The sequence below is a fragment of the Theobroma cacao genome, chromosome 7 (genome assembly GCF_053813885.1).
Source record: "Theobroma cacao isolate CCN51 chromosome 7, ASM5381388v1, whole genome shotgun sequence".
Lineage (NCBI taxonomy): Eukaryota > Viridiplantae > Streptophyta > Magnoliopsida > Malvales > Malvaceae > Theobroma > Theobroma cacao.
The window spans coordinates 9,713,028-9,725,442 of NC_142645.1; the positions used below are offsets into that span (position 1 = coordinate 9,713,028).

At 31.3% G+C, this 12,415-nt stretch overlaps 1 protein-coding gene across 1 annotated transcript; it reads right to left on the reverse strand.

The window, feature by feature from the left end:
- Nucleotides 1-247: 247 nt before the first annotated feature.
- Nucleotides 248-6,981, reverse strand: LOC108662933 (putative disease resistance protein At4g10780). Its single transcript, XM_018124827.2, is given in 5 exon segments — nt 248-1,146; nt 1,712-2,064; nt 2,067-2,704; nt 3,937-6,166; nt 6,897-6,981. Coding segments are annotated over 3 exon segments (3,180 nt in total). The 5' UTR covers nt 6,152-6,166; nt 6,897-6,981; the 3' UTR covers nt 248-1,146; nt 1,712-1,737.
- Between the last annotated feature and the right edge of the window lie 5,434 nt (nt 6,982-12,415).

Sequence of the window (12,415 nt, forward strand, 5' to 3'; positions counted from 1 at the left end):
ACGAAAAATCAGCAGAAGATGAAGCACCAAGATCTTGTCATAAGGATTTTTTTTTGCAAATTTACTGAATAAAATCAAAAGTGTGTAGCATTTTATAAGAACAAATTAAATTTTATACACAAATTCTTAATTGAAAAGAATAATCACAAAATATTATAAAAATATTTGTAACAACAAAAAATATAGATGAAGTTTATCCTACTAGTCATCCAAAAAAAAAAAAATCAAAAGTGATTTGCATAAAAAATTATTTTTGCTCAATCAAAGGATGTCATTTTATTTAATAGCATAAAGTGGATAACAAGATCAAGGTCACAGCAGTAACGCCTCCGACCATGATCCAACAAAGAGAAACCTAACAACACCAAACAAAAACAAGTGCAGCATCACCTAGCCATTCTGTGACCCAGTAGACTGGGCATAAACTTTGTAGCATCTTAGATAGATACACCAGAAACAGTAAAGACATAACTCCTTGCACTTCTAGGATTCCAAAACCAGAAACAAGAAAAGAAATCCAGCATAAAAACTCCAGCAACAATAATGATAAGCCTTTGTTAACCAGCAATAAACAGACCCAGCAGTCAGCAGACAAGCAACAACAACAAATCAAAAGAAACAACATCAAACTCTCAAACTAAATGAAGGATGGTAGAACATCCCAATACAACACAAGCCGTAGCACCATTCAGCGTGAAATCACCCAGAAATTTTAAATGCCAGAACACCCCAATATTTCCAAGGCCAAAAAAAATGGCGAGTTGAGTCATCATTTTTCACCAGTAGAACCTTCAAAGACCTCTCATCCTACTACAGGAAAATGCAGGAGCCGAAGAGCTGGAGAAAGCTGCAGTCGGACGGAAAGGGAAGAATCAGCGGCAAGGGGTCCAGTCAGCACGGAAAGAGGAAACTCTTCAGTCGGCAGGGGGTGCGGGACAGGAGGCAACTAAATATAAGAAATGTAGAAACAAAGTTGAAATGCCACATGAACAGTGCAACGAGATTTAACCCAAAATCTAAGTTTATTGCTCTGAAAAAACCACAAGAGGTACATCACAGATAGAACCACAACCGAGCAATGAATCTTCAGTTACGAGTTCGGTTGATTGTTTCTCCAAGATTGATTGACGCAATTCTTTCATCTACCTGCTTTTCCCAAACCACCCCTCCCCCAAAAAGGAAAAACCAACAAAGAAAGGAAGGAAAAAGGAACATTAATTAGAGACATCCTTAGCAACATTGATCTAAGCAAGAAAGTATCTAAACCAATCTAAAGGCTGCAGCTACAAAGAAGAAAAGGGGGCTTGGCGGCAGCAATCTACAGCCGGTATTTAATGAAACAACTTGCTTCCATTCATTCTAATCATTAAACAAAACAGAGTAATCAGAATTTTATTGGGGGCAATCCGAACGTTGGGATGACACAAATATATTTTGGGAAGTGAAGCAAATGAGCAATCTTCAACAAAATAAGCTAAAATCAGAGCTTGTTTAGGGAGCCTTTTAACCGTTACTAACAGACATGAAAATCTCAGTTTCTGGTAAATGATCTAGGTTTATTTTAAACATTTGATATCTTTATTTGGTGACAGGATTGGTTTCTTTTCAACCAATCCAAATCCTCTTGTAGCAGATTTCCCTTTTTTTCTTTGGTTGAATAATAAATCTTCAAATTTTCCAAAAAAAGAAGTAAATGAAACTCGTTGTTTACCTGAGGAATTTGATTTAAACGGTGCTTTACTTCATTCCTTTACCAACGAACCGAGGTTGCAGAATATTCTTAGCACTTGGAAAGTCCCACTCTACTGATTTCCACCATTCCTTTGGATATACACGGATTATACAGGAAGAATGAGAAGATGATGGGTCAGTGTCTTGGAAAACAGGAAGATGTAGTGGCATCCTTTTCAGATTTGGACATTCCCTTACTGCAATATCCCCAAGAGAGTCGCATTTCATTGCCGTATTTGAACTACAGATGCTCTTTAGCTTTGGTAATTTCTTTAATTTCAACTTTCTTAATTTGGGAAGACTGAACATCATGGGCGAATGCGTTCTTTTCCCTTATGATTTTCTTCCTCTTCTGATGCTATTATTTCCTCCATTTTTCCACAATTAGCAACTACTAGGTACTCCAGGATTTGGAGATCATGTCCGAGCTCATGTGGAAATAGCTGCTTCATGTTTGAGCATCGTTCAATCCGAATTGATTTAAGATGGGAAAAGATGCCTAGCAGAGGCAGTGCAGTGCTCGATGTAGAAACATCTCCTACTTTAACAAGCATGTGCAAGTTATCCAAATTTTCAAGCCACAAGAGCTCAAGCTTCTGGAATGGGGTGCATGGTGACAAGGACGACGATGAAAAGTCAAGCACGGATTCTATCCCTCTACAATCATGAATTGAGCAGAACCTCAACTCATTTGTTTGTTGGAACAAGGAAATGTCACTTAAGGTTCTCAGATTGTGGCACTCAAAAATTCTCAGACAGCAAAGGTCACTCGGGAGCGCTACTGGGTCTTCACTTCCTACCTGGCACCCACTTAAAACTACGTCTTTAGTGGGCAGATCATCATGTAGAATCTCCAGCCTGCCAGACTTGGCTATATCAAAACCACTCAATTTCTTGACCATTTGGGTAGGTTCCACATCACCAACTACCGTGAAACGTTCCTGTGCCCTATCAACGGACAGAGATTCCACACCTTCACCAACCAATAATGACACGGTCAAATGGTATGCCCAAATTATCAAATTCAATTTCTGATATGACAATTATAACCATGTGCAAGGAAAACTATAAGGAATCATCACTGTCATTATATACAAAAGCATAAACTTCAAAAACGTAAATCATTAGCTACATATATATACATTCATAGTAATATAAATTTAATAATTTTGTCTTTTATATATATATATATATATATATATAACTCAATGGATTCAACAAGTGTTAAAAATAAACCACTTAAATATTCTCATAAAAAGTTTAACATAAATAATATTGCTTTTACATTAAATATTTCTGTTTGATTAGTATTAACGCTGTTTATATTTTAATTCATTTAAAATATGTCAACAGGTAGACTACTTATCAAATAACATCACTGAGAGTTTAAATCAAACTTAAATATATCCCAAGTATATAACTGCATTAAAAAACATTGACAATTGTCTGGGTGTTCTTGGTTGCATTTGAGTCTTATTGGAAATTTTAGACGGTAAACTAAACCAAAAGTTGGGATTTGTTCAATATTGCCACTCCTCCAGGCTTTGTCAAAGTCTCAGTTTCTAAAGTTTTCCCCATTTTGTAGTTGATCCTAAATTTCTTAGAATTCACACGATTTTTACTTTTGTTTAAAACAATACTCACTTGGCCCCATAACTTTCTCAACATGTGTAACTTTTCCAGCATTTCACCTAATTCATGAATATTCATTTATTCAAAAAGGAAAAAATATTGAGTAGTTTCAATTTTTTCCAAGTATAAATAATTTACTTTTCACAAATTTCTTTTCCTAAATAATCTAATTAATGTATTTAATATACAAAATTCACTTTTTTTAAATGGTTTGATTTATTCTCAATACATATATTTGTTACTAATTACAACTTTCACAATGAGGAATTAGAATCCAAGTTCTTAATCTGGCTATAAGAGTGAGGCCATAAAACTTCTATGATCCTCAGCAATATTAATTATGGGATAATAAATTAGCCTCTCGAAACACAGATAAAAGAGTAGAAATTACATTATAAAGCCAAGTATCAGATATCCCCTAATTAGGTTAGAAAACATATTCAATCCTGCACATTAGCCATTTATAAAACTATTGCAAGGACAATTTCACGATGAAAAGGAAAACCGATATCCACAGTTAATTATCAATAGAGAATAGTGAAATTTTATGTGTTTGATTTGATCAGTACGTACCTTCGATCGCTGCCAAATATTTCATAATTTTTGTTACAGTTTTTCGTGGGAGGGACAGTTCGTGCACGTTGAAATTGAACGTGACCTTCAACTTGAGAACTCCTCCTCTAAATGTTCTGATGTCAAACTTGGCTTCAAGTGGTGCCATGACAAGCAAGTAGGAAGTAAGCCTTTGACCTTGTGGAGACTTGCTGTACATATTAAAGTCTATCAAGTCATTAAATCTCGCTTCAAATGTCTCTAGCTTCGTGAAACTAATTGCTTCAGATCCATTTATTTTTGAAGTACTTGATTCAACATCAAATACCAAATATTGCAGACAAGTAAGTTTAGATAGAACTGCAATTGGCAGCTCCTTTAAACACCATGTTTTTAAATTAAGATATGTGAGATCTGCTAACATTTCCAAACCAGTAGGCACCTCTTCAATAGCTGTATCACACAGGTCCAGCTTTCTTAGTGCTGTAAGCTTTTTTAATGAAGGCACATATCTCAAGTTTCTGCATCCACGAAGCACCAAGGCTTTAAGCTTTTCCAAGTTTGACACAGAATTGGGCAGTTGCTCAATATTGCTATAAGAAAGATCAAGAATGTTGAGTCTATGCATGTGCTGAAAAAATGATTCTGCGATCTTATGTAATAACCTATTATTTTGCAATAATAAGGTTGAAAGTATCTCACAATTGGGTGACAAGTCGGGAGGAATTTCTGATATGTAATTATTCATGAATGAAGCTTTTTCAAGATCATTTGCCCATTCTTGCTTGCTTGGTAATGCTTTTAATCCCGTGCCAGCTTTTACCCTGAAGCTAGAACTTTTGATGTATAATGCTGTATCTCTCATTACATCATGCATCTTCACATCACCTCTGTCACCATGCTTTTCTAACAAACAATTGTTTTCCAGCCTATTTAATATACTATGACCCCTATCATACATTGCTTGTCGACTCCCAATTTCAAGGAATCCCTCATCTATCCAACATTCTATTAATTCCATCTTTGAAATTATCTGATCTTCTGGATATAATGAACAATATAAGAAACAATTTTGGATTTTTGAATTTTCCAAACGATCATAACTGAACTTCATTTGTTCAAAAATTTTAGCATCTGTGCCCCTAACACTTCTTACATGTTCCTGTAATTCTGTTAATGCATTCCTCCATTCACGAACATCATCTATTCCTTTCATACTCCCAGCTATTACCACAATGGCCAAAGGTAACCCATCACACTCTTTAACAATACATTCCAAAATTTCTTTTACGGATGGAACCTTTAGAACCCCACGTCCGACATTCTCTAAGAATAAATTCATGGACTCCTCATTTGAAAGTGGCTGCACTTTGACTATCTCACAGTCCATAGACATACAAACATCAACCGATCTACTAGTTAACACCACTTTACTCCCATTGCTTGGTGTTGGTTTAGGGATCCCTACCTCCAAGAGAGAAAACTTTTTCCAAACATCATCCAAAATCAATACATATCTTCTTTGTCCCAATTGTTCCATTAACGCTGCTACTCGTTTGTGTTCAAGTTCTGGAAAAGGTACAATTTTCACAGCAATAGCAATTTGTTCTTGTAATTTGGTGATGTTGAGCTCCTTTGAAACAGTGACCCAAATCACTTCATCAAATAGACCTTTAGTCTCCTCTGACAGCTTATTGCATATGTGCTTCATGACAGTAGTTTTTCCTATCCCGCCCATTCCACAAACTCCAATCATTCCAATTTCATCACCCATCAAATAGTTCCAAAGTTTTTCTAACACGGTGGTTTCACCTTCTAAATGTTCCAACTGAAAAGTCACTCCACTAGTAGATGGTTTATCAATTACTAGAGCTTCAGTGAAGTTACCTTGCCCAATAATTTTCTTCACTTGTTCAACCTTTTGGGCAACACGTTTTCCTAGGCATGCACGTGAAAAACAAGACACATTTTGCACCCTTTGATCAATGTCCTGTATTTCATGATTGATGATTTGTACATCTTGAAGCCACTTATCTACTTCTTCCCTTAAAATTTTTCCCCATCGAAGCTCTGTTTTTATTCTCAATTCCACATCTCTCTTTCTAGTATTTAATAGGTCAAGCTGTGTTTGAAGATTTTTCATCCTTTCTTCGAGTTTTCTGTGATGATCTATATATCTGCATGTTGGACCTCCTAAACACTTTAACATCTCCCAAATTAGCTCTACAAGATCCATAATAAAGCAATTTTCCTGCAATATCATAATACCAATAACGAAATACATTAGTGACATTTATTTTTTATATTGGTTACCTTATTATTGTATAATTATATACACACACACGTACACAGCAGAAGACAAATATAAATGTTAATTTACCATGCACGAAATATAACTAAAAAAAATCCCCATTTGTTATCTAATTATGCATTTCCCTTTTTTTCTAATTTACAAAATAGGGCTTATAATATTCATTGATTTGTAAAGCTTGTTTGGCTGATACTTTAACGAAATGTATAAATTATCAAATGATTTATGGATGATGAACCAAAAAATTCATAACACTCGTTTCAATTTTCTTGTCTAATTAATCAAGTCAATGCTTAAATTACTAAAATTCCTTGAGATAAATTTGTGTAATTAATAAATTTCTTCTTCTGTTACTCTAATTAATCTTTGATTTAACAGACCAGATTCGCCCTGCTGCCAGCAGGTCAAACTGTTGCTGAAAACTTGTTCTTCAAATGTTCTCTCTATCCTTCTATCTCTAGAAGTTTGAAAATGGATGAATTAAAGATTTCTTATTTAATAATAATCAAAGATTTCATTTCCTTTCTGATTCTCATCCAACAAAGTCAAATAATTATCTCTCCACTTCCCTAATTTGGAATTTCCATATTCTCACTTATAACACACATACAGCAAAGATGAAATCAGATTATATTCAAGAAGACAGTCTTCGTATGAAAGAAAAACTTACCAGAGATAAAACAGGCAAAATATGAAAGTTCCAAAAGACTGATTATCCGAATTTGTTCTGTATTTTCAGAAGTAAATATAAACAATCAAAAGCGATTTGATCTGGGAAAAAAACTTGTAAAAATTGGAACAACAGGTAAGTGAAGCTTGAGAATTAAATTAGGCTGCAACTAAAGAAGATGAGTATAAAGCCGTGTGGAAGATGAAGTACCTTGCCCCGTGTATAAATTCCAAATTGTTGCCTAAAAGATCAGGAATTCTAACACAGAAGCCAATGCTGAAGGTAAGGAAATGAACTGACTTCACCTTGAGTTGAGTCAACGCAGGATAGTGCAGATTTTTAAATAGAAAAATATGTGTGGAACACTTAATTTTATAGGAATACTTCAGCAAACCAACACGTTCTGTCTAACCAATATTCATGCCAGCCAATTCTGACATTTTTTTTGGATAAGTCACTTCTGCGATTATTTTATAGGAATAATTAAACCTTTAATTTCAATCGTTTTAGTAGTTTTTACTTTCACTTCTCAACGTTTAAATTTTATTACTTCAGTCTTAAACCTTTTCAAAGTTTATATCATTAATTTTAAATTTTAAAATTATTTAAATAATTTTTTTTATTTTTATGTTATTTTCAATAAATCTCTATATCTTTATATTTGATCAAATATTTCTTTATAACTATTAGTTGATTATATGTTGTTAATTAAAATGTTATTTATTGTTTTATATCACGTAATATGTTAATACGATATGTTTACATATTATAGTAAATAATAACGCAACATGATGATATATTTAGTTTTCATATCATTACGTGTTATAAAAAAATAATAAGTGATATTTTGATTAATGATAATTAATCAAGTATTAATAATAAAAACTTATATAATTTGATTGAAAATAATAAAAAATAGAAATATATGTAAAAAAATAAAAATTAATTATAATTTTTTTAAATAGTTAATGAATTTCTTAAAAGAATATACCTTTTTATATTCATATAAAATGGATTGTATGATACAAACAAGACGTAAAGATATCGGCGAATATGTGTCATTTACTTGATAAGTCGATTCATAATATTTTTTCTTTTCTAATAATTACAAAAGAATCATTTGTGTTAAATAAGAAAGTTTTTTAAAAATTGAAAGGAAAATGAAAATTTATAATTTTTGTGAGGATGTTAATCATGTTATCGTGACAAAAGCCGTGGCACATATTTTCTTGTCATCTAAGTTATAAAATTTTTTTTATAACGACAAAATTTGCACAAAAAATAGTTGTAATGGTGAAGGAGAGGATCTGTGGCTCCATCAAGTGAATGAACAACGATGATGGAAGTGACAAGTTAAGCGCATTCCGAGGCTGATGAAGCAAATTTGTGTTAAAAATATATAATTGGGTTTGATTGGTTTTTGGTATTGATTGAGGTTGTTTTGCAGCTTTTGTGGTGGTTTCTTAGAGTGATTGGTTTCTAAGGCTAGAAGTTGGCACTCTCTTTCATTGCAATCTTTGAAAATTTTGAGTTTGGGGAGTTGTGCTTCTCAGAACATGATTCGGTAGCTGAGAAGAGTGGTGCAAAACTTTTGGGGGTTTAAGTTTTGAGGGATTGATATTAGAAAATTTCATTTTAGGGGTTTTTTATTAAAATGTTTTTTTATGTTGAAAATTCTCTCAGAGTCCAATTATTTTGTTAAAATTTTATTAATTAATAAAATAATTATATAAGGATGGAACGTAAAACCTTACTTTCAAATTTGCAAGAAATATTGCAAAATAAACCTACTCAAGGTATTACTTGCTTTGCATTTTCATACATATAAAGAATGAGTAATAGCAATGGTTTACATGAGTCTAAAAAAAAACAACAATAATAACTTAGGAGTACTACTCTCTTACATTCATTTGAACCTAACATATGATAGATTAATCTTACCTAATCGCAACATATCTCGTAGTTTGTTCTGTGCCTGAGTGAAAACTTGCAAATTTGAATGTGAGTAACTATGGTTAGATAAATCATTAATAGTTTGATTACTCTTACGATAAATATATGTAATTCTGTAAGATAACTGCTTCAAACACTGTGGAATGTACTTGATTTCCCTTTCATGTTTTAGAAATGACATTTTCTCAAACAAATTTCATTGAAATCTATAAAATGAGAGAACGGGATCAACTGAAACAAGAAAGATGGGAGTGCGTGTGATCAGGGCCGGCCCTTGGGTGAAGCCACCCAAGCAAGGGCTTTAGGCCCTCAATTTTAGAGAAGATTTATGATTTTATAATAATTATAATATAATTAATTGTATTAAAATATATAAAATTAAAAAATAATTAATAAAATTATTTGTTCTTTCAGTTTTTTAATTATGTACCTAATAAATTTCAATTTTCTATTACTTATTTATTTCTAGAATGCTATTAATTCTCAATTATATTATCTTATTTATAATAAACTAATAGTTAAATGTATTTAATCGTCTCCAACAGTTATTTTTTTTCTCACTTATTTCTCTTATTTTTTATCAACGCATTTAATGATTTTCAACAGTTATTTTTTTCCTATATATAAAACTATTTTTTTTTTCAATGTATAATATCTACTTTTGAAATCTTCCTTCCTCATTTGCTCTTTCTTCCTTTAACTTCAAATTTTCTCCAAAGAATACACAAGAAGTCTATTCTTTTATTATCTTCATATAGTTGTAAGCCTCATTTGCGGTTTGCAATAAGCATTCAACAATTAGGTATTATTGTTCTAATTTTTACAGAATTTTTTACCTTAATTTAGAGTTTATATTATATTATTTTTATTTTATGTGATAGTTGCTTTATTTGAATTAGAAATTTTGATTGTTGATTTTATATTAGCCATTTAAAAAATATAAGATAATTATAATAGTTAAATATTTTTAAAATAATGTTAACAATTCCAGTAAGTGTTACTTTAAGAGAAAGAAGTTTTTCAAAACTAAAATTAATAAAATCTTATTTAAGATCAACAATATCTCAAGAAAGATTAAATGGATTGATTATATTATCAATTGAAAAAGAAATATTAGAAGAACTTGATTATAAAAGTTTATTAAAAATTTTGTATCTCAAAAGCTAGAAGAATAAAATTTTAATAATTTTTTTTAATTTCAATAAAAAAACCCTCATTTGAATATTTCGCTTTAAGCCTTTAAACTTATTGAGTCGCCCCTGCGTGTGATACGCAAAGCTGAAAATGAAATGATTTGTGTTTGCTTCTACAAACCTTGGAACTTCCATATGAACCTTAACGAAATTGTGCCATTGCATTTGACTTGTTTCAATCCCAAATTAATGCGATGATTTCAAGATTTATTAATATTATGCCCAATTCCTTTCTCATGGATACAACAAGTCGTCAAGGGATCAATTTTAAATACGAATTTATTGAATGATTTTCATTAAAAATGTTTTTTGATTAGGAAAATAATTAATAATTTAATATTACAAAATTTCAATTATCTATATTTTAAACTAAAATTATTTGTATTTTATACAAAATTTTTATTTTAAAATAAAAAATATATTTACTTATGTTTAAGAACTAGTATATATATATTTGTTTCTTAAATTATTGATCGTATATTCATCACTTTTATCAAAAAAAAATTTTATTATAAAATTACATGTACATTGCACGTGCCCAAAAATTAGTACAAGTAACTTAGTGTAAGTAAATAATCCTAGAGAAATATACCTTAAATCATCATTATGTTCAAAGATAAAGCCCCCCACCTTTACTTAAATTCTAATTTTTAAAAATCACAATAACATTTTTACTTTTGCTTAAAACCATACTTCCCTTCTCAAAATGTGTAACTTTTCAAACTTTTCACATAACTCTTGAATATTCATTAGTTCAAAAAGAAAAAAAAAATAGAATAGTTTCAATTTTTTCCAGGCATAAATAATTTTCTCAAATTTCTTTTTCCTAAATAATCTAATTAATGTGTCTAATATGAGTTTTACAAAATTCATTTTTTGACATAGTTTGATTTATTCTAAGATACATATATCTTGTTATTAATTACAACTTTCACATTGAGGAATTAGAATCCAAGTTTTTAGTCTGGCTACAAGAGTGAGGCCATAAAACTTCTATGATCCTTAACAATATTAATTATATGATAATACATTAACCTCTTGAAACACACAGGTGAAAGAGCAGGAATCACATTATGAAGCCAAGTATCAAATATCTTCTAATTAGGATAGAAAACATATCCAATTCCACACATTAGCCATTTATAAAACTATTGAGCGGAAAATTCCACAGGATGAAAAGGAAAACTGATATCAACAGTTAATTATCATTATCCATAATTAATCTTATGAAATTTTATGCGTTTGATTTTATCCATATGTAGCTTTGATGTCCGTCACAATTCTCATAAGTTTCATGTGGTAGGGCAGTTTGGACATGTTGAGCTTTAAGATGATAGCAATGTTCAAGCCTACTTCAAGTGGTCTGGCATCAAACTCGGCTTCAAGTGGTTCCATGACAAGCAAGCAAGAAGTAAGCCTTTGACCTTGTATAGACTTGCTGTACAAATTAAAGTTATCAAGTCATTAAATCTCGCTTCAAATGTCTCTAGCTTCCTTTGCTTCAGATCCATTTATGTTTGAAGTACTTGATTCAACGTCAAATATCTAATATTGCACACAAGAAAGCTTAGATAGAACTGCACTTGGCAACTATTTTAAGCTCCCTGTTTTTAGACTAAGATATGTGAGATCTACCATTAGGGATCTCTTCAATAGTTGTATTACACAGGTCCAACTTTCTCAGTGCCTTATATCTTAAGTTTCTGCATCCACGAAGCACTAAGGCTTTGAGCTTTTCCAAGTTTGATGCAGAATTGGGCAGTTGCTCAATATTCGTATAAGAAATATAAAAAATGCTGAGTCTATGCATGTGCTGAAAAAATGATTCTACAATCTTTCGTAAGAACATATTATTTTTCAATAATAACGTTAAAAGTGTCTCATAATTAGGTAACAAATCGGGAGGAATTTTTTATATCGAATTCTTCATAAATGAAGCTTTTCCAAGATTTTTTGCCTATTCTTAATTGCTTGGTAATTCTTCGAATGCCATGCCAGTTTTCACCATAAAGCTGGAACAAAAACTTTTGATGTACAATGCTATATCTGTCATTACATTGTGCATCTTCACATGACCTCTATCAATATGCATTTCTAACAAACAAATATTTTTCAGCCTATTTAACATACTATTACCCCTATCATACATTTCTTGTGACTATTAATATCAAGGAATCCTTCATCTATCCAATATTCTATTAATTCTATCCTTAAAATTATACAATCTTTCAGAGATGATGAGCAATACAAGAAACAATTTTGAATTTTTAAATCTCCCAAACTATCATAACTGAACTTCAATCACTCAAATATTTTAGTGCCTTTCACACTTCTTACATATTCACGTAATTCTCTTAATGCATTCCTCCATTC